A 22,754-nucleotide genomic window follows, 5' to 3' on the forward strand; every position below is an offset into this window, starting at 1 on the left:
TCAACTTCATTTGGTGGGATGAAGTTTGTCTGCTCTTGCTAAGAAACACTTTGTTTTAAATTAAAATGGTCAAAAAGAAACAATCACAGTAAGGTACTTAATTTTTACCCAGAAATAATTTGATGTTGGACAAGTAATCAAAAGGTTGCAAGTTCAAATCCCCAAGCTGACAAGGTACAAATCTGTCGTTCTGCCCCTGAACAGGCAGTTAACCCACTGTTCCTAGGCCATCATTGAAAATAAGCATTTGTTCTGAACTGACTTGCCTAGTGAAATAAAGGTAAAATAAAAATATGTAAAAAAAGTACAACGATGCTATAATAACGTTCTAAAAATAATGGGTGTTGTGGTTTTTCATGTGAACAGTGTTGAATGCAGAAAATGTACCACCAGTCATTTGGTTTACCTTATGCAACAATATTTGCCCTGCGATTCCCGCTAGGGCAGGATAAAATAAATTGCAATAGTGGACTTCCAGATAGCTTTCAGAATCCATTTGCATATGTCGATGGAGAGTTGACACTTGACTGAGAAACTGTCAGTTCCATAGCCTTACACCAAATACATTTTGTCATAGAACCTGTCTGAGAAGTCATCCAGTGCAATGTGCACAACCAGATTGGCAAATTCAATATCAATCATGTTTGACTCCTGGTCCTAGGTACCAACATGGTATGCAGACTTTTGTTCCAGCAGAGTATTAAAACTGTGGCCTGGCTAAAGCATCAGCTATTAAAACAGAAGTTTAGGGAATAACATTTGTTTCATTATAATTTTCACCAAACTGATGCAAATGTGCATCAAATTAAGTCTTATCGTGTCAGTATTGTTACAAACACATTATCATACAATTGTCACTTTATAATGCATCATCTTCGTGTTCTGCATCCTGTTGATTATCTTAAATGCAGATGACGACTTATTTGCCATTGTGTGAAAACATGTTCTTATAACACTGGCAAACAGGAAACTTGAACAACAACAAGGCAAGACAGAGACATTTGTAAAGATTCTACAGAAGTATTATTTTTTTAGTTACAATAGCTTGTCTTTCTCACTTGACTCTTAAACTAGAAATCTTTAACACCAATATTACATGGTAACAGCCAGTATGGAAACATCTACGGCAATGCTCTGGGAAGACACAGAAACTCATACTGTCAAGTCAAAACAGTCTCAAAGTGGGACTTTTTCATTAAAGAAAAAACAAATACTCGTACACACAGCCTACTACAGAGACTAAGTTGTTGGCTGGGGGTACTAGGGGTGTGACACTGGAGGGTGTGAGTGCATGTAAAAGGGGGGTGCGTCCCATTGCAGCTTTCTGGAGACGGAAAGTTACTCCTTAGAATGCATGTACAGCAACAGGTCAGCGACGCGGTGGCTGTAGCCAAACTCATTGTCATACCTGGGGAAACAGACAGACAGAGAGAGTCATAGTTTAGTTGAGGGCTGAGAAAAACCAAAAAGGGGTCCAGCGTTAGCAGGGGAGAAACTATAGAATTAGAATGCAGAATGATTGAATATTTACTCTAATTCTAAAGGGAGGAACTTACCAGGAAATGAGTTTGACAAAGTTGTCGTTGAGGGAGATACCGGCGCCAGCATCAAAGATGGAGGAGTGGGTGTCTCCAATGAAGTCAGAAGACACAACCTGGTGGGACAGGAAATATGAAAAGTGAGAAACCCACCAACAGAACAGCTGCAATATACAGAGATCTATGTAATCTAGGAGCCCTGCTTTTAAACTACAACTTGCTAATAACACATCATATAATTGCCAGTTAAACTGAGCTCTACTGGCACCTCTGCTCATATTTCATGTTGACATACATATTTTGTAATTAACTTACAGAGTCCTCAGTGTACCCCAGGTATCCCTTCATGGGTCCTTCGGCGGCCTTCTTGACAGCCTCCTTGATCTCAGCATAGCTACCGGGCCGGGACAGGCGGCAGGTTAGGTCCACCACTGACACGTCAGCCACGGGCACACGGAAGGCCATGCCAGTCAGCTTGCTGACAGAGAGAAGGCTCACATCAGCACTTATATAAGCAGTCTTTTTCATCAAGCACACATCTGCATTCAGCATCTTTGATAAGTAGCAGGCACAATCATATAAATGTATGCAAACACACCCACCCCAGGAGGCTGTTGAGGGGAGGATGGCTCATAATAATGGCTGGAATGGAGTCAATAAAATGGCATCAACCACATGGAAACCATGTGTTTGATGTCATTTCAACCGGCCTCCTGTGACACACACACACTGACCCATTGAGCTCAGGGATGACCTTGCCCACAGCCTTGGCAGCTCCGGTGGAGGCAGGAATGATGTTCTGGTGGGCACCACGGCCATCGCGCCATGCCTTGGCAGAGGGGCCGTCCACCGTCTTCTGGGTGGCGGTGTAGGCGTGGACTGTGGTCTGAGAGGAGGAGTAGAGAGAGAGAAAAAGAAGGGAAAGATGAGCATGGGTTCCATAGAGTCAGTGGATGTGGATCAATATGGATCAAAGGACAAAAAGACATTCAGATGCTCCCTGCATGCTGGTCATGAAGATGCATTGACAGATAGTCTAATGGAAGAAAAACACTGACCATGAGGGCCTCCTCGATGCCGAAGTTGTCGTGGATGACCTTAGCCAGGGGGGCCAGGCAGTTAGTCGTGCAAGATGCATTACTGTGGATGACCATAGAGAATTACAATAGATCACCACCTCCGATAAATCAATTATACTAGCGTTATTAAAGGTTGACTATTCTTGAGAAGAGTTCGCCCTTTGACCATGCATGTATTGGTCAGGAATAAAGGGACTCACCTGACGATGGTCATGCTGGAGGGGTCGTACTTGTCCTCGTTGACTCCCATGACGAACATGGGGGCGTCGGGGGAGGGGGCAGACACAACCACCCGCTTGGCACCACCCTGGATGTGGGACTGTGAAAACAGAAAAGAAAACACATTGAGAAAGTCTCAAATCTTGCATGCACATCATATTGAATGTTTGTGTCTAGATCTGACTGGTCCTAATACACTTGAGAACTGTTGAAAGTCTTTAGAGTTTCATAGGTTTATTTTGACAAAGTACATTAGGGTCACTTATTTGGCTGTTGCAAGGCCTTGGTGAGCGCAATAGTTATCAGTGCTTGACGGGGACACACGAGTGTCAGTGTCTTTCGTGTGTCTGGGTACTGCTACTTACAGAGGCCTTGTCAATGCTGAGGAAGACTCCGGTGGACTCAACGACGTAATCGGCACCGGCGTTACCCCATGGGATCTCATGGGGCTTCATACTAATGGGGAGAGAGATATTAAGGAAAGCTTTGACTATGTACAGACTCAGTGAGCATAGCCTTGCTATTGAGAAAGGCTGCTGTAGGCAGACCTGGATCTCAAGAGAAGACAGACTAAGTGCACACTGCTCACAAAATAATGAAGTGGAAACTGAGCTGCACTTCCTAACCTTCTGCCAAATGTATGACCAGAGACACATATTTCCCTCAGATTGCACAGACCCACATAGAATTCGAAAACAAATCCAGTTTTGATAAACTCCCATATCTATTGGGTAATATACCACAGTAGAGGTCGACCGATTATGATTTTTCAACGCCGATACTGATTATTGGAGGACCAAAAAAAGCCGATACCGATTAATCAGCCATTTTTTACAATTTATTTGTAATAATGACAATTACAACAATACTGAATGAACACTTATTTTAACTTAATATAATACATCAATAAAATCAATTTAGCCTCAAATAATGAAACATGTTCAATTTGGTTTCAATAATGCAAAAAACAAAGTGTTGGAGAAGAAAGTAAAAGTGAAATATGTGCAATGTAAGAAAGCTAACGTTTAAGTTCCTTGCTCAGAACATGAGAACATATGAAAGCTGGTAGTTCCTTTTAACATGAGTCTTCAATATTCTCAGGTAAGAAGTTTTAGGTTGTAGTTATAGGAATTATAGGACTTTCTCTATACATTTGCATTTCATTAACCTTTGACTTTTGGATGTTCTTATAGGCACTTTAGTATTGCCAGTGTAACAGTATAGCTTCAATCACTCTCCTCGCTCCTACCTGGGCTCGAACCAGGAACACGTCGACAACAGACACCCTCGAAGCAGCGTTACCCATGCAGAGCAAGGGGAACAACCACTCCAAGTCTCAGAGCGAGTGACGGTTGAAACACTATTAGCGCGCACCCCGCTGACTAGCTAGCCATTTCACGTCGGTTACACCAGCCTCATCTCGGGAGTTGATAGGCTTGAAGTCATAAAACAGCGCAATGCTTGAAGCACAGCGACGCGCTACTGGCAAAATGCATGAAAGTGCTGTTTGAATGAATGCTTAGGAGCCTGCTGGTGCCTACCATCGCTCAGTCAGACTGCTCTATCAAATCAGACTTAATTATAACACACAGAAATACGAGCCTTCGGTCATTAATATGGTTGAATCCGGAAACTATCATCTCAAAAACAAGACATTTATTCTTTCAGTGAAATACGGAACCGTTCCGTATTTGATCTAATGGGTGACATCCATAATTCTAAATATTCCTGTTACATTGCACAACCTTCAATGTTATGTCATAATTACGTAAAATTCTGGCAAATTAGGCGGCCCAAACTGTTGCATATACACTGACTGCGTGCAATGAACGCAAAAAGTGACAATTTCACCTGGTTAATATTGCCTGTTAACCTGGATTTCTTTTAGCTAAATATGCAGGTTTAAAAATATATACTTCTGTGTACTGATTTTAATAAAGGTATTGATGTTTATGGTTTGGTACATTGGAGCAACGACAGTCCTTTTTCATGAATACGCACCGCAGGACACGCTAGATAAACTAGTAATATCAAACATGTGTAGTTAACTAGTGATTATGATTGATTGATTGTTTTTATAAGATAAGTTTAATGCTAGCTAGCAACTAACCTTGGCTTACGGCATTCGTGTAACAGGCAGTCTCCTTGTGGAGTGCAATGTAATCAGGTGGTTACAGCGTTGGACTAGTTAACTGTAAGGTTGCAAGATACCAATTTGTAAGTCGCTCTGGATAAGAGCGTCTGCTAAATGACTTAAATGTAAATGTAAGATTGTATCCCCCGAGCTGACAAGGTATAAATCTGTCGTTCTGCCCCTAAACGAGGCAGTTACCCCACCGTTCCCTGGCCGTCATTGAAAATAAGAATGTGTTCTTAACGGACTTGCCTAGTTAAATAAAGATAAAAAAAAAAACACCTTTTATTATTTCAATACATTTTTAAAAATTGGCCAAATCGGTCTCCAAAAATACCTATTTTCGATTGTTATGAAAACTTGAAATCGACCCTAATTAAACGGCCATTCCGATTAATCGGTCGATCTCTATACCAGTGTGCCATCACAGGAGCAAGATTTGTGACCGGTTGCCACAAGAAAAGGGCAACCAGTGAAGAACAAACACCATTGTAAATACAACCATATTTATGTTTAGTTATTTTCCCTTTTGTACTTTCACTATTTGAACATCATACAAAACAGTACATAGACACAATGTCTATTCCGTTGGAACTTTTGGGAGTAACATTCAAAATGGGTGAATATTTCCTTTAAGCCACAGTGTTATCGCTGTGAGCTGGGCCTTGCAGACAGGTGGTGCCAGCCCTCAAAGGCCGATAGCAACACTGAGGAGATAATGGCCAGCGGGATTACAGATCACTGAGGTAATACTCTGAGCCAGGGAGAAAGGGGCACACACACGCTGAATCCCAAATCAACCTAGCCCCATAGAATGGAACTTTACTCAGACGTACAGAAACGCTGTTCCAGTGGCCCTCGCACACACACACATACAGGCAAGCACGCCCGAGCACACGTGATGAGGTCATCACTCACCACTGGAATACGGAGATGGAGTGGTCGTCCACAATCAGCTTCCCGTCCTCCATGCTCACCTCACCTTTGTAACGGCCGTGGGTGGAGTCATACTTGAACATGTAAACCTGTGGAGAAAGAGAATATCAGAGAACATCAAGGTTCAGTTCATTACACATTATGGGGATATTGGTGCGTTTTTACAATAAATACTACCACATAAGCACACCGGTAGCTTGATCTGGCAGGGTGCCATATTATATGAAGGCTGTTGGTTGAGGGACTGAAAGAGACTCAGCTCACCATGTACTGCAGGTCGATGAAGGGATCGTTGATGGCAACAACTTTGATTCCCTTCTGCAGGCAGGCCCTGAGGACCAGGCGGCCAATACGGCCAAATCTGGACAGAGAGGGAAAGGCTCAATGTGTCTGATCAGGTATTAGCAAACGAATAGATGAGCTGCAACCTCCACTTATTTGCCCAACCAGAGATCAAATAAACAAATACTGTATACAACGGAGATTCTGTGAAACAAAATCACATTGATTGAGCAGACAAGTCAAAGGCTTTTCATGGGGATATAGCCTTGGCCTCGACGCCAGTGAAGAGCAAAATAATCCCCGTTATACTAGGCCAGTGTAGGCTACATAACATGCTAGCAAAATGTTCTGATAACACTATTAGATGAGCAAACTAGACTAAAGATTATCATCATGAACACTCACCTCAACTTGGCTAACATTTTCCCAGCCTAATTGTCACCAAATATCCAAATGGAGATACAGTGAAAACAAAAATCTGATTGATTTATCAAGACGAGTCCCCATGCTTGTCTCAGAGCAGTGAGATGGCACTGTCCCAATAATAACGGTGATGAAATTACAGTTGACCACACACAGCGTTACTTTAAAGTATTTACATTAGCCTATTTTATTACAATATTTTAATCATTTAGTGATATTCATTCCCACAGTAATTATTGATTGACCCATCCAGATGTGGTTTGGAAAACATGCATGCATAGTGATGGGCTTTGCGAAGTGATGGGACGTGCCTCGCAAAGTTCAGAACTGTCATGATGATGTTAACATCCTAGCAACCATCATTATGAAGCATCAAATCTCATGAACGGCCATTGCTCATCCCGGACTTAGCTACGACTAAATTCTGATCCCAAAGTTGGACGTAGCTATGCCCAAACTAGCATTTAAGGCCAACTTCTTTAACACCCAACTGGTGCAACTGGCCCCCGATGACAACCACAAGCTCCATGGGGGCTGACAGATACCCATAGGAAAACGACCAATGTCTGTTCAGTGTTTGCTGCTCCCAAATGCGATTTACACCATAAAGCTTTTGCAATTGTTTTGCACCTTTATATTGCTTCATAGCCTGTTATTATTACATAACTAGTCTTAACTGGGCCTGGATGTCTTCTGTTGGTGCATTTCCCACTTCTGTTGGTGTGTTTAACCCATTTCTTTTGATAAATATGCAACAATTTGTATATTAGAGGTGAATATAATACCCACCCGTTGATTCCAACACAGAGGTCTGACATAGTTGCTGTTGATTGGGTTGTGAACCTGAAACAAGAAGATATTAGAAAACATTAGGAAGCATATTGCAACAAGTGTCCCTCCCTGTAGAAACAGCAAAGTCTTGCAAATGTACAGCTTTCCACACCATCTATTCCCACAGAGCACAGTGCCTAGAATCTGCAATCAATCTTTTTTTTTAGAACAGCAGAGAAAGTAGTGCAAAAGTTTAATTTGTCCAGTTACATAACAGCAGTTAGCAAAGTCAAACACTTGTTCTACTATGTAGTGCATGACTAGGTGGCCTCGTGCTGGGAGGTGTAGGCTAGATGTGTCCCTAACTTGGCTATGGAAGACTCCATTGTCTCCAGGCCTGTTTAACATGCCAGACAGAGAGCAGAGTTGAGGAACTGAAGCAACAGGCCCAGACTTCCTATTCAGAGGACTTCCTTTCTGTAGACTCCAGGGGAAACCAGCCCAGTATGAAACAAACATTAGATTCTGGGCTCCTCCCTTGTAGCCTGTCTGAATCCACAGGCGATATCAATCAGTATCTCTCCTCTGCAATGTTAGCTCTCACTGTATTACCAGCCTGAAGGCCTGTGGTGTCAGGCCAGTCTCATTACTTTCCAGAGGCTGCGGTGTGTAAGGAACGATAAAACACAGCCTTCCACTTTAACATTCTGGTTTAATAGGAAACTAGTCCATTTGTCTACTTTGACTTCGCCAATGGTCCCATATCGGAGGATTGGACACAGACATGCTTTTCTGTTCTCAGCTCAACTTGCATGGAAACGTATAAATATGAGCCTTGGGTTGTGCCTAGTTCAGTGAGTCTGTATTATGATCATATGCACATGCCTTTATGGGCAAGCTGCTGCATGTGTGGTATTTCTGACAGAGTGAGTGGCTGTGCTGCACAGGAGCATGTTGAGGTTTCTAAAGACACGGAGATAGGCTATTGGTTATGTAAGAGAGACAGACATGTCTACTAAACAAAAAGAGGGAGGGTTGGAACATAGTCAAATATGTAACCTCAGCCTTATAAGGACTGGAGAGGGAGAAGAGTCAAACAGATATTTTGTGGAGGAAGGGAGAAGATTATCATTAGCCAGAGACACAGGAAGCAGAACAAGATAGATATGAGACACTTCCTGTAACAACAAAGCAAGTTATTAAAGATGAGACTATACAAATAAGGCTTTATAGTTTAACTGTCTTTACATACTGTTTGAGCAAGCCAAAGATTAAATGTTCAACCAAATTATGTAGACTAGCAAAAAAAAAAAAAAAGTGTTGGTTAGCAATGCTGAAGGTAATAGGAGGTTGGGAGAGGTTTGAACACATTTGAGGCAATACTTGCAAAATACAGTTGGCCAATAACATCAATGTCAGGTACGTGATGGAGGATGGACCGCATAACAGTAAGTTACTACCCTTGGCTAACACAAAGTGATGCAACAATCAGGAAATTCCTGCTTCATCATTTTGCATTGATGAAAACGTTTGTTGGAAATTGATGTGGCAAACTCTTGTGAATATCAATGTAGGAACATTGCTGTTTAAACAAGTCATAGCCCTGGGCTATAGATCTATCAATGCATCATATTTACCATAATCTGTATTGCTCTATAAGTGACATTTAAACCAAATGACAGCCCCATTATTAATCAATTTCAACTTTAAATTATTTTTTTTTCTCATCAAAGGAGACTATCGATTTGTCATAGTCTGCCATGACATAGGGATTTTGGCTGCACAAGTAGGGCCAATCTAACAGCACTAAAATAACATTTAGGTATATAAAAATAATCCATGACCATGTCCAGTTCAAAGGAATGGTAAATGTGGTTTGTTTCTTCTCTCAAGTTAGGATAAATCATTAGGCCATAACCAAGCCTTGCTGTAACATTTTATATTTATTTCACCTTTATTTAACCAAGTAGGTCAGTTGAGAACAAGTTCTCATTTACAACTGAGACCTGGACAAGATAAAGCAAAGCGACAAACACAGAGTTACACATGGGATAAACAAACGTACAGTCAATAACACAATAGAAAAATCTATATACAGTGTGTGTAAATGTAGTAAGATTAGAGAGGTAAGGCAATAAATAGGCCATAGAGGCAAAATAATTACAATATAGCATTAACACTGGAGTGATAGATGAGCAGAAGATGAATGTGTAAGTAGAGATACTGGGGTGCAAAGGAGCAAAAAAAAACAAAAAAAACATGGGGATGGGGTAGTTGGGTGGGCTATTTACAGATGAGCTGTGTACAGGTGCAATGATCGTTAAGCTGCTCTGACAGCTGATGCTTAAAGTTAGTGAGGGAGATATAAGACTCCAGCTTCAGTGATCTTTGCAATTCGTTCCAGTCAGTGGCAGCAGAGAACTGTAAAGGAAAGGCGGCCAAAGGAGGAGTTGGCTTTGGGGATGACCAGTGAAATATACCAGCTGGAGCCCGTGGGTTTGGCGATGAAAATGAAGCGAGGGGCAGCCAACGAAAGCATATAGGTCAGTGTTGGGCAGTATATGGGGCTTTGGTGACAAAACTGATGGTACTGTGAATGATTACATCCAATTTGCTGAGTAGTGTTGGAGGCTATTTTGTAAATGACGTCGCCGAAGTCAAGGATCAGAAGGATAGTCAGTTTTACGAGGGTATGTTTGGTAGCATGAGTGAAGGATGCTTTGTTGCGAAACAGAAAGCCGGTTCTAGATTGAATTTTTGGATTGGAGATGCTTACTGTGAGTCTGGAAGGAGAGTTTACGGTCTAAACAGACACCTTGGTATTATATTCTAAGGCAGAACTGTCCAGAGTAGTGATGCTTGACGGGCAGGTGCAGGCAGCAATCAGTTGAAGTTAGTTTTACTTGCATTTAAGAGCAGTTGGAGGCCACGGAAGGAGAGGTGTGGCATTAAAGCTCGTCTGGAGGTTTGTTAACACAGTGTCCAAAGAAGGACCCTGGACAGATAGGCTAGATTAGAGACATGGCTAGAAGGGATCCAGCTTTTGTAAAATTAACATCAAAAGTAGATTTATTTTACAACTCTAATCATTCCCCTAACTTTAACCTAATTCTCCTAACCTAGTTATTGAAAAGTCAAATCTGATGTTAATTTGACAAAAGCTGGATCCCGTCGAGCCATGACCCTATATGAAGGGAGTCCCAGTTATCCTCCATTAGCTTTTCCACTCTGAGCGGAGGGTCACCGACATGGAAGCACAGAAGCAATCCATACACGGGACAGAACTAGTACTGAACTCTCAGAGCATTAGGCTAGACTAGTGTGGACAAAGCCCTTGGGGCTAAAACACCTCAAACCAATCGAAGCAACACTTTAGACAATCAAATCAAAATAGCTATAAATAGGCTTAGGTTTTTCCAACAGATTGTCCGGTTGTCTAATGTCTAGCACCCGTTTCAAACTGTCTGGGTGTAGGCTATAACGTGAGGGTTAGGCAAAAGCAACATATGAACAAGGCAGTTAACCCACTGCTCCTAGGCCATCATTGAAAATAAGAATGGTCTTTAACTGACTTGCCTAGTTAAATAAAAGGTAAAACAAAAAAATATCCTCAATATAGATGATTTATTTACCTGGTTAATTAAGTGTAGTAAGCTATGCAACACTACATAGGCTACATATTTAATTTGACTAGTGTCATAAGGTCAAGTACCTTATTGAATATGCTTAGAATCTGTAGTATCCTCCTATGAGCAATATGTCCAAAACCTCCTTAGGACTCCCCTCTCCACAGCTTGTAGGCCTCTATGTAAGACTGCTGTGCAGCAGCAAGGTAGGACTTAGCGCTGTCTTTGAAAGGACACACAGGATTGCCCTTGCATCTGGTAACATTAGACAACTTGATAATCTGTGCCTGTGTGAGTTTGTGTGCCTGTATGCGTGGCTCCCACTGCATCGCAATTTACCCAGATGGCTTATCCTAATCTGCCTGTTCCTCCAGCCTGTGGTCTTTTTAAAGAGCCCCAGAATGCACTGCGTATGCTGACTGGATTGACTGGCCAATAACGAGCCGACTGGGCCAAGCTCACAGTGAATCCTCCTCACCTAATGAGGTCACACTGACTACAAATGAATGGCATCTGTGCCTCAACTCCATACACCGCACCAGTGGGGAATTAAAAGTACTAGTCTGGAGCTTGATACATTCAGTAACATTGAACGGTTGGATAAGTACATTAAAAAGATGGCCTGACAGTCTAACTTGATGACATCTTCAATTCTCCTTGCCACACAGGCATCAAACAGGCAAGCAGGCTGAGAGGCAGTCAGAGAAGGCTCCATGTTAGTATGGCGTTCTCACATTCCTCCCTCCTTTATATTCTGTTCACACCTTCCCTCTCTCCCCCTTCAGCTGCAGTCTGGCCCAATCCACATATCAAGTCCACTGCACTAGTTCTTTCACCTCCATTTTGTTTCTTGAGAAAAACAGAGTAGACAAGCCTCACACCTGTCTTGTCAAGGCTGCTGTGGTCTACAAAAGAAAGTGTTGGTGGGTTCTTTTATTGTGTCTGTGTGTACTATTGTCTGAAGTACTACCACTCCTCTTTTGGACTCAAGAGTATGCAAGTGGGCTGACAAATATAGTCCTTTGTTGAGGGGACCAATCAATACCGGACTTGTGTCCTGGATGCCTCAAGATGTCAAACGACTCAATTAAGAGCTGAACTGTGGAGGAATTCAACAGGCGCAGGCTGGTGGCAACATGGTGGTGACTCTTAGCACAGACAAATGGCCACTGTGTTTATACAGGCCTATAGGATCCACCTCTGCTTCTGACTCAGCCAATAATCTGCCTGTTCTACTGAAAACTGACACACAACGTCAGATGAAAATTAACATCTCCATACCAACACCCCACGATCAAGTTCCAAACACCGAAAAGAGTAGGCCCGTGTTTTTCTGATTGTGTCATTCAAGCAAAAGATGGAGCATGAGCCATGGTATTTTTAGGGTTGGCACAATTGTATTATGTTGAATCGATGGTTATTGATGAAGATTTTATTTTCATGACAATCTTCATAAGCATAAAAAAAATATATACACTACCAGTCAAAAGTTAGACACACCTACTCATTCAATGGTTTTTCATATTTTCTACATTGTAGAATAGTGAAGACATCAAAACTATGATAAAAACATATGGAATCATGTAGTAACCAAAAAAGTAAAGACAAACAAAAATGACAGCTTTGCATACTCTTGGCATTCTCTCAACCACCTTCATGAGGTAGTCACCTGGAATGCTTTTCCAACAGTCTTGAAGGAGTTCCCACATATGCTGAGCATTTGTTGGCTGCTTTTCCATCACTCTGCAGTCCAACTCATCCCAAACCATCTCAATTGGGTTGAGGTTGGGTGATTGTGGAGGCCAGATCTGATGCAGCACTCCATCACCCTCCTTGGTCAAATAGCCCTTACACAGCCTGGAGGTGTGTTGGATCATTGTCCTGTTGATAAACAAATGATACTCCCGCTAAGCACAAACCAGATGGGATGGCGTGTCGCTGCAGAATGCTGTGGTAGCCATGCTGGTTAATTGGCTCTTGAATTCTAAATAAATAACTGACTATGTCACCAGCAAAGCACCCCCACACCTCCTCCATGCTTCACGGCGGGAGCCACATATGCTGTCACACCCTAACCTTAGAAAGCCTTTTTAATGTCTCTATTTGGTTTGGTCAGGGTGTGATTTGGGTGGGCCTTCTATGTTTTTGTATTTCTATGTTTTGGCCAGGTATGGTTCTCAATCAGGGACAGCTGTCTATCATGGTCTCTGATTGGGGACCATACTTAAGCAGCCCCCCCCCCTCTGTCATTGTGGGAAGTTGTCTTTGTTAGGGGTACTATAGCCCTTGTAAGATTCACGGTAGTTTTTGTTGGTGACATTTTACTAAATAAAAGAAAATGTACACTCACCACGCTAAACCTTGGTCTTCCTTTAACGAAGACGTGACACATGCAGAGATCATCCGTTCACCTACTCTGTCACAAAGACATGGGTGTTTGGAACCAACATTTTCAATTTTGGACTCAGACTAAAGGACAGATTTCCGCCGGTCTAATGTCCATTGCTCGTGTTTCTTGCAAGTCTCTTCTTACTGATGTCCTTTAGTAGTGGTTTCTTTGCAGCAATTCGACCATGAAGGCCTGATTCACGCAGTCTCCTCTGAACAGATGATGTTGAGATGTGTCTCTTACTTGAACTCCGTGAAGCATTTATTTGGTCTGTAATCTAAGGTGCAGTTAAATCTAATGATCTTACCTTCTGCAGCAGAGGTAACTCTGGGTCTTCCATTCCATTGGCTGTCCACATGAGACAGTTTCATGTCTTAAAGTAATGGACTGTCATTTCTCTTTGCTTATTTGAGCAGTTTTGTAATAATATGGACTTGGTCTTTTACCAAATAGGGCCATCTTCTGTATACCACCTCTACACAACTAATTGGCTCAAACTCATTAAGAAACTCCACAAATTAACTTTTTTTTTAAAGGACTTAGGGAAAATTGCAATTGGCTCAGAACAAGGCATTACAGTTGGCCCTTGGGTGTACACAGAGAGCTAATATTAATAATATGCATATCAATCTTAACATGGCTGAAAGTGGAGGAGAGAATGACTTCGTCACTACTTTTATTTATGAGAGGCATTGATTAGAGGTCGACCAATTAAAATCGAAATGGCCGATTTCAAGTTTTCATATCAATCGGAAATGGGTATTTTTGGACACCGATTTTGCCAATTTGTTAGTTATACACACATACACTCATTTTAACACCTTAAATCTTTATTTAACTAGACAAGTCAGTTAACCTCTTACACTTATGGTGACGCTATTTCATTTTTGGAAGAAAAACGTTCCCGTTTTAAACAAGATATTTTGTCACAAAAAGATGCTCGACTATGCATATAATTGCTACTGTTCGAAAGAAAACACTCTGACGTGTCCAGAAATACAAATATCTTCTCTGTGCGTGCCCTTTAACGTGAGCTTCAGGCAAAACCAAGATGACTTGGCATCCAGGAAATGACAAGGATTTTTGAGGCTCTGTCTTTCATGATCTCCTTATATGGCTGTGAACGCAAGAGGAATGAGTCTGCCCTTTCTGTCGTTTCCCCAAGGTGTCTGCAGCATTGTGACGTATTTGTAGGCAGATCGTTGGAAGATTGACCATAAGAGACCACATTTACCACGTGTCCGCCCGGTGTCCTGCGCCGAAATTGGTGCGCAAAAGTCACCTGCCAGTATTTTTTCCATGGGGCACAGAGAGAGAAGCAAGCTTCCACGAACTGCATGTCAATGAAGAGATATGTGAAAAAACACCTTGAGGATTGATTCCAAACAACGTTTGCCATGTTTCGGTCGATATTATGTAGTTAATCCGGAAAAAGTTTCACGTTGTAGGTGACTGCATTTTCGGTTCGTTTCGGTAGCCAGGCGCAATGTAGAAAACGGAACGATTTCTCCTACACACAGACGCTTTCAGGAAACACTGCGCATTTGGTATGTGGCTGGGAGTCTCCTCATTGAAAACATCAGAAGCTCTTCAAAGGTAAATGATTTTATTTATTTGGTTATCTGGCTTTTGTGAAAATGTTGCGTGCTACATGCTACACAAAATGCTATGCTAGCTTTGCATACTCTTACACAAAATTAGTCAATTTCTATGGTTCAAAAGCATATTTTGAAAATCTGAGATGACAGTGTTGTTAAGAAAAGGCTAAGCTTGAGAGCAAACGCATTATTTTAATTTTATTTGCGATTTTCAGAAATCGTTAACGTTGCGTTATGCTAATGAGCCTGAGGCTTAGTCACAATCCCGGATCCGGGATGGGGAGTTTCAAGAGGAACACATTCAATGACGGCCTAGGAATTAACTGCCTATTTCAGGGGCAGAACGATAGCTGACAAGGTGAAAATCTCGGGGGATCCAATCTTGCAACCCTACAATAACGACCCGGCTCTCTCTCGTTGCACTCCACAAGGAGTGTGTTACGCGAATGCAGTAAGCCAAGGTAAGTTGCTAGCTAGCATTAAACTCATCTTATAAAAAACAATCAATCATAATCACTAGTTAACTACACATGGTTGATGATATTAGTAGATATGATCTAGCGTGTCCTGCGTTGCATATATTCTGACTGAGCATACAAGTCTCTGACTGAGCGGTGGTAGGCAGAAGCAGGCGTGTAAGCATTCATTCAAACAGCACTTTCGTGCGTTTTGCCAGAAGCACTTCATTGTGCGTTAGGCTTAAAGTCATAAACAGCGCAATGCCTATCAACTCCCGAGATGAGGCTGGTGTAACCGAAGTGAAATGGCTGGCTAGTTAGCGCGCGCTAATAGCGTTTCAAACATCACTCGCTCTAAGACTTGGAGTGGTTGTTTCCCTTGCTCTGCATGGATAACGCTGCGTCGAGGGTGGCTGTTGTCGTTGTGTTCCTGGTTCGAGCCCAGGGAGGAGCGAAGAGAGGGGCGGAACCTACTGTTACACTCGCAATACTAAAGTGCCTATAAGAACAGCCAAAGGTTAATGAAATACAAATGGCATAGAGTCAAATAGTCCTATAATAACTACAACTTAAAACTTCTTACCTGAGAATATTGAAGACTCATGTTAATAGGAACCACCAGCTTTCATATGTTCTCATGTTCTGAGCAAGGAACTTAAACGTTAGCACATATTGCACTTTTACTTTCTTCTCCAGATGTGCTCAATTGGATTCAGGTCTGGGGAACGGGCGGGCCAGTCCATAGCATCAATGCCTTCCTCTTGCAGGAACTGCTGGCACACTCCAGCCAAATGAGGTCTAGCATTGTCTTGCATTAGGAGGAACCCAGGGCCAACCGCACCAGCATATGGTCTCACAAGGGGTCTGAGGATCTCATCTCGGTACCTAATGGCAGTCAGGCTACCTCTGGTGAGCACATGGGGGCCGCACAGTCCAACGAAATGCCACCCCACGACTGACTCACCAAACCGGTCATGCTGGAGGATGTTGCAGGCAGCAGAACGTTCTCTATGGCGTCTCCAGAATCTGTCACATGTGCTCAGTGTGAACCTGTCATCTGTGAAGAGCACAGAGGCGAATTTGCCCCCACCTGTGGACGTTGGGCCCTCATGGAGTCTGTTTGTGGCCTGCTGGAGGTCCTTTTGCAGGGCTCTGGCAGTGCTCCTTGCACAAAGGTGGAGGTAGCGGTCCTGCTGCTGGGTTGTTTCCCTCTTACGGCCTCCTCCACGTCTCCTGATGTACTGGCCTGTCTCCTGGTAGCGCCTCCATGCTCTGGACACTACGCTGACAGACACAGCAAACCTTGCCACAGCTCACATTGATGTGCCATCCTGGATGAGCTGCACTACCTGAGCCACTTGTGTGGGTTGTAGACTCCGTCTCATGCTACCACTAGAGTGAAAGCACCGCCAGCATTCAAAAGTGACCAAAACATCAGTCAGGAAGCATGGGAACTGAGAAGTGGTCTGTGGTCACCACCTGCAGAACCACTCCTTTACTGGGGGTATCTTGCTAATTGCCTATAATTTCCACCTGTTGTCTATTCCATTTGCACACAGCATGTGAAATTTATTGTCAATCAGTGTTGCTTCCTAAGTGGACAGTTTGATTTCACAGAAGTGTGATTGACTTGGAGTTACATTGTGTTGTTTAAGTGTTCCCTTTATTTCTTTGAGCAGTGTATAAAATATATTTTGATTTGTTCAACACGTTGTTGGTTACTACATGATTCCATATGTGTTATTGCATAGTGTTGATGTCTTCACTGTTATTCAACAATGTAGAAAATAGTAAAAAAATAAAAGAAAACCATTGAATGAGTAGGTGTGTCCAAATGTTTGACTGGTACTGTATATATATATATATTTACATGTTTTTGGTGTTTGGAAAAAACAGCTGACTGAAAACAGGAGAGCTGGGCATTCATGCGGTTGACTGTCTGCTGTAACATGGACTCTACAACTTAATTCAACTTTGTTGCTCCTTCCTGAATCAAGTAAGATGCTGTAGCAAACTAATCTTTGGTTGTCTAGGTGATTCCCCCCTCCCATCAGCAGAACAAACCAGCCAGGACAGGATAAAATGTGCGTCATATCTATTCTGGTGACAGCGGTCATTTGGTTGACCAATAACCGCCATCCAAAATTCCATGACCTGACCGTCATATCCCAGGTATATTGACCACCATAGCAATAATATTTCATAGCAAGGTATTAAAAATGCCTGAGGTAACAAATCTCAATAATGACTACTTTGTTTCAAACATCCACCATGGTAGTTGTCTGTCACAAGTCTGTCTAGCCAATCAGTCAAGTGCTATGGGGCTACTCCTCTGTTGGGGTGCAGCCGTCCACCCCTCCACTCACCCAGACAGGCAATGGTCCACAGCTACAGCACCAACCCAATTACTGGGGAGAAACAGGGTGCCTGTAGTAAGTGGGTCATTCACCCCAGGGGCATACAGATACCCACACAGGCAGAAAATGGCCCAGACAATGGGACAAAAATAAAGTGGGTGTAGTGTGGGAGCATCTCAATATGGAAGCGTTTATGAACGAGTTGGCCTTTTACTACAGTATTCACAGAAATTCTGGCATCAAGAAACAAAGCAAAAACCAGTGTGTGGCTGTGTTGAGGGATGAGGCAGATGGAGACCATTCCTGTTAGCAGAGGTGAGCCTGGGAGCCATTTTGAGCAAGTGCTGTGTCATTCCACCACGTCCATTTACTGTGCTGCACACAGGAAGAATGACACAACCAGGCAAATATGATGCAAGAGGCAGGCTGAGTAATTGTAGGTAACAATATATAGATATTTACAATGTAATAACAACAAATATACTATAAACCAATGTTGTCATTTGCAGAGAGAGAGCACACAGTAACCTCTGTTGACCTCTACAAGCTGTCATAACCTCAGCAGAGAGAGAGAATGAAAACGTGCTGCCTCACACACCCACCCTCTCACTGGCATTTTCTACATTCCCAGGCATGTCTTGTACTGATTGTAGCTCAGTAGTTTTCCACTGTTGAGACCTGAGCCATGAGGGGCAGACCCTGATACTAGAGACTGAAGACACAGCTCAGTATTCACCATTCAACCTGCTCACTGACTGCCACGCCCCTTTGGAAAATAAACTACATTAAGTCTCACAAAACTACATCTAGAATAATATTTTCAGTAAATCAATGTATCAAACCTTTTCTGTATTTATGAAACATCAAACATGATTACCTAAAAGAAATCCACTTATGGGCAAAAGCATGTTTTTCAAGATCATTCTGATTTGTCTGGAAATAATCTGATCTTATTGCCTGCAGCTAAACTAGAGTATGTGGGCTAATCTCAAATACATACAATTAACCTCTGTGTAGCCTACTGGTTCTCATCTGAGAATGTTATCAGTCTAATATGGTTGGACAGCTGTCGTCAGAGAGAGCAGTATGATATCCAGTCCTCCTCTACAAGCCTCAGGACCAGCCAGCCTCAGCACCTTGCCTATTTACTGTCACGACTGCAGACAGCCAGTCAACTCACGCCACTAAATATCACTCCATCAAGGCCTAGTAATAGACTAACGTAGTCAGCTTTGTCTGGACAAAACCAGACACCTGCTAAATGCATAATAAGCCAGTCACCTGTCCTGTGCTGACAAAAGAACATCAAGTTGTCACCCTGTTGTGTCATGTCAGACTAAATCTTCAAGGCGACAACACATTTAAGTACTTTTGTGTTCTGTTAGAGCTGTGAAACCTAACAGAGAAGGGAAAGGCCGCTGCAGAACAGAACAGCCATGAATAAATTAACTGTTGTATCAAACTGCAGTGAATCGATGAAGGAGGGGCCACCTCCTGCCAGAATGTGCTCTGTCTGACTGCCTGAACTGTGCAAGTGGGGGAAGAGAAACACAACGACATCCATGTGATCATTTACTTATGCCATCTTTGGGGCAGCGATAGCTATCGCTAACCCCAGCGTCAAGAGAGGACTGTCAGCACAAATCAAATGCAAAAGTCAAGCCGAGTTGAGCCAGGAGGTGTGGTTGACTATTAACCCAGGCAGTTATACAGCTAGTGATGGGCTGCATGTTGCATCAGAAGTGCTTACCACGTTCTCGCCGCTATACAAGCCGGATCTGCACAAAAATAGGCCTACATAAGGCAGGTAAAGAACAATGTGTTCACAGATAAAACTGATTCAACAGCCATACAGGTATAAAGAACACACGGATAGGATTCTTCACACACGGGTACTGCAAATAATGGTGGGGGAAATATCTCCATGGTAACCTCAAGGTGATGGTAAGTGCATACCAAAAAAAGGAAAGCGCATTGAGCAGGTCAGAGAGAGGGAGTAGAGTTAGAGGGAACCACCTCTTTTTACCCAGGAAGAGACTGGTCGTGTTCGACATTGCAGACTGGCTGATGAACTTGCATCATACATAACTTTTCAATAGTATTTGTAAATCAGTCAGTCTAAATTTTCCCATGATACATCACAGTTTTGATTAACTCGAACATGGCCATTGAGTCAGAGTCTCTTAGCTGCAGGCACTTTCAAGCAGGAAAATAGGATTAGGCCTTATTTGTAGTCACACGACCTAACCAGTACATCAGCTTGTTTACATTAGGCCTATGCAATCAATGTCATTAGCAGTTATTCTTCCAGAATGATAATTGACACAGTGCACATATCAGCAGGCCAAACTAGATAAGAGCAGTTTACTGATGTGCATTACATATTTTAAACTTTAAAAATCACTTCATTTTGAAATATATAATTATTTCAACAACTCTAACATGCCATTTTTCTGTCCTTTTAGATGAGGAATAATTTTATATCCAGAATATAATAAGGGTTTTATGAGTGAGGCAACTAATGCAGCAGGGAATTAGTCACTCTTTATGGCATCTCCTGGAAAATAGGCCGGGTCTGTCAAATGACCTTACAGTATCATACGACCTTCACCATCCCAGTGATGAAAAAGGCCATCCCATCATCTGGAGATGGCTGCCTCTCCATCCTCCTTAGTGACACCGAGCCGAAACCTGTTGTAATGGTCTTTGCAAACGGTTGACATCTTGATTAAAGTATGTATATTTTAGATACGAATACAATTTGCAACAATTCGGACAGAGTAACCTAATCGGTAGGCACATTGATGCAACACACCACGCCATTTCTTCCACCTTCAGAGAGAGAGAGCACATCAATGGAACAATACAATTAATGTTCAATCATCATTAATCTCATCCCCAAAATTAAAAACGGTCAACGTGAATGTATCAATTACAAATCAACATCCAAAAAAGTGGACTCGGCTTAATTTTGCTACATTTTTTTGTTTAGATTTATCATTTCGACCGTAACGTTCTAGAATGCTGTGACGCAATCAAAATAACTCATCATGAGTATGTGGTGAGAGGCACGTAGCTCTAGCAACATTTCTGAGATTTCCTGTACAGTCAACTACGCCAGAACTCTTGATTTACATCGACCAATTGATACAACTATTTAAGGTTCATGAAGACATAATCTGAAATGTTGCATGAAGCCACAATATTCGTTGACAACAGTCTTCCGCAAAATGCATCATCGTTCAAGCTACGGTGTCACGTAACCTCTGCACATTTTGCCTTCTAATGAATGAATAATGCATTATCTTGGTGTTCTCACGAAATGCTCAAGATTTGTACGTGCTATGCATTAGTTAGCAAACTACACTTCCTATTTTCAGAAATTGTTGTACTGAAACGCGAATTATTACACAAGGCCATGGGCGCATCTTTCCCCGCCTCCATCATTTATTTCCTGGCTTTGTAATGTTAAAGAGAAAGGAGAGGCTCAAAAGTAGCTACTGCTACACCATTACAACGGCATTCAAAAGACACATATTAAGCAATAAGTATTACAATTTTTGTTGTATAATAACCCCTTTTTGTCGTTCATACCTACCTTGAAGGGAGATGCTGCAGTGTCTGTGCAAACCGAGAGTACAATTTCCGAATTTATAGCAGACACGTGACACGAGCATTGGTCTAATCGCCCTGGAAACATGACGTCACGTGATCTTTTGCTGGGGCACGGCTGCCATGGAAACCATAGAGAAACTGGGGATGTTGCCAAACCATGGGAGGATACAAAATGCAGATTTTTTTTTTAAATGTAACTTTTATTTAACTAGGCAAGTCAATTATGAACCAATTCGTGGCGCCAATTGTGCGCCGCCCAACGGGACTCCCAATCACGGCCAGTTGTGATATAGCCTGGAATCGAATCTGGGTGTCTGTAGTGCCTTAGACCACTGCGCCACTCGGGAGCCTGATAATGCATCAATATGCAAGAGTATTCAGAAATATAATCAAAATATGCTACGAATGTTTGTTTTTTATGGACAGAAATTGAAATGTGTATTTTATATTATTTTCACACACGGAACCATAACCATAATAACGGATCAGTAATGGCAAAGTCGTTAATTTGCCTAATTTGATTAAAAAATCTGAGTACTGCTCGAAAATTCCACATGCTGCAGCACGTGACTATCTGGGCTAGTGTTCTGCAGAGCATCCGGCTGCTGGGCTACGTGAGATATGATGCGTGCCTCTGTGGAAACCCCATGGATATAAACCGTATGAGACCACATTTTGATGAATCATCATCCATCCATTATAGTTACACACGATCTCAATGTAATAGCGAATTTAACTAATCTAATTTCTCAGTGTAAAATAATATCTCTGGGGAAAAAACATTTAAAATATATAAATATATTGTGGAATGTGGGATACCTACTGTTGCACATTTGAATGTGTTCAACTGAAATGTATCTTCCGCATTAAACCCTACCCTTCTGAATCAGAGTTGTGAGTTCTGCCTCACTCATCATCGGCGCCCGGGGAACAGATATTGTTGGGGTTAACTGCCTTGCTCAAGGGCAGAATGGCAGATTTTCCACCTGCCCGGCTCGGGGATTCAAACCTGCAACTTTTTGGTTACTGGCCTAAAGCTCTTAACCGCTATGGTGGTATGCTACCTAAACTTTTGAGTTTTTAAATCGACTAGATTACTCTCTAATCTGACTGAACATGGTGTATATTAAATGTTACATCACATATGGTGAGTTGCGTAAAAATATATGTATAGGAAGCTGTCAAACCATACAGTCGTTGTGTCAAACCTTGAACACGTTGTAGCCTACTTTTCACAATGGCGCCATCGTGCGTTGAAATGACCCAAAAGTAAAGGAAGTACATCAATGACGTCATATCCCTCAATATTGGTCAACTTTTTTCTCCATG

The 22,754-nt window shown here is 42.2% G+C and overlaps 1 protein-coding gene across 1 annotated transcript; it reads right to left on the reverse strand.

Moving 5' to 3' along the window:
* Positions 1-89: 89 nt before the first annotated feature.
* LOC135520455 (glyceraldehyde-3-phosphate dehydrogenase) lies at positions 90-21,508 on the reverse strand. The gene is made up of 11 exons (XM_064946035.1): positions 21,409-21,508; positions 7,401-7,454; positions 6,171-6,267; positions 5,889-5,995; positions 3,202-3,292; positions 2,818-2,936; positions 2,597-2,678; positions 2,273-2,424; positions 1,854-2,016; positions 1,557-1,654; positions 90-1,408 (listed from the first exon to the last, which is right to left on the reverse strand). Exons 2-11 carry the CDS (start codon positions 7,427-7,429, stop codon positions 1,339-1,341), a joined length of 1,008 nt encoding a protein of 335 aa, XP_064802107.1. The 5' UTR covers positions 7,430-7,454; positions 21,409-21,508; the 3' UTR covers positions 90-1,338.
* Positions 21,509-22,754: the final 1,246 nt, after the last annotated feature.

Source organism: Oncorhynchus masou, chromosome 29, assembly GCF_036934945.1.
Source record: "Oncorhynchus masou masou isolate Uvic2021 chromosome 29, UVic_Omas_1.1, whole genome shotgun sequence".
NCBI lineage: Eukaryota > Metazoa > Chordata > Actinopteri > Salmoniformes > Salmonidae > Oncorhynchus > Oncorhynchus masou.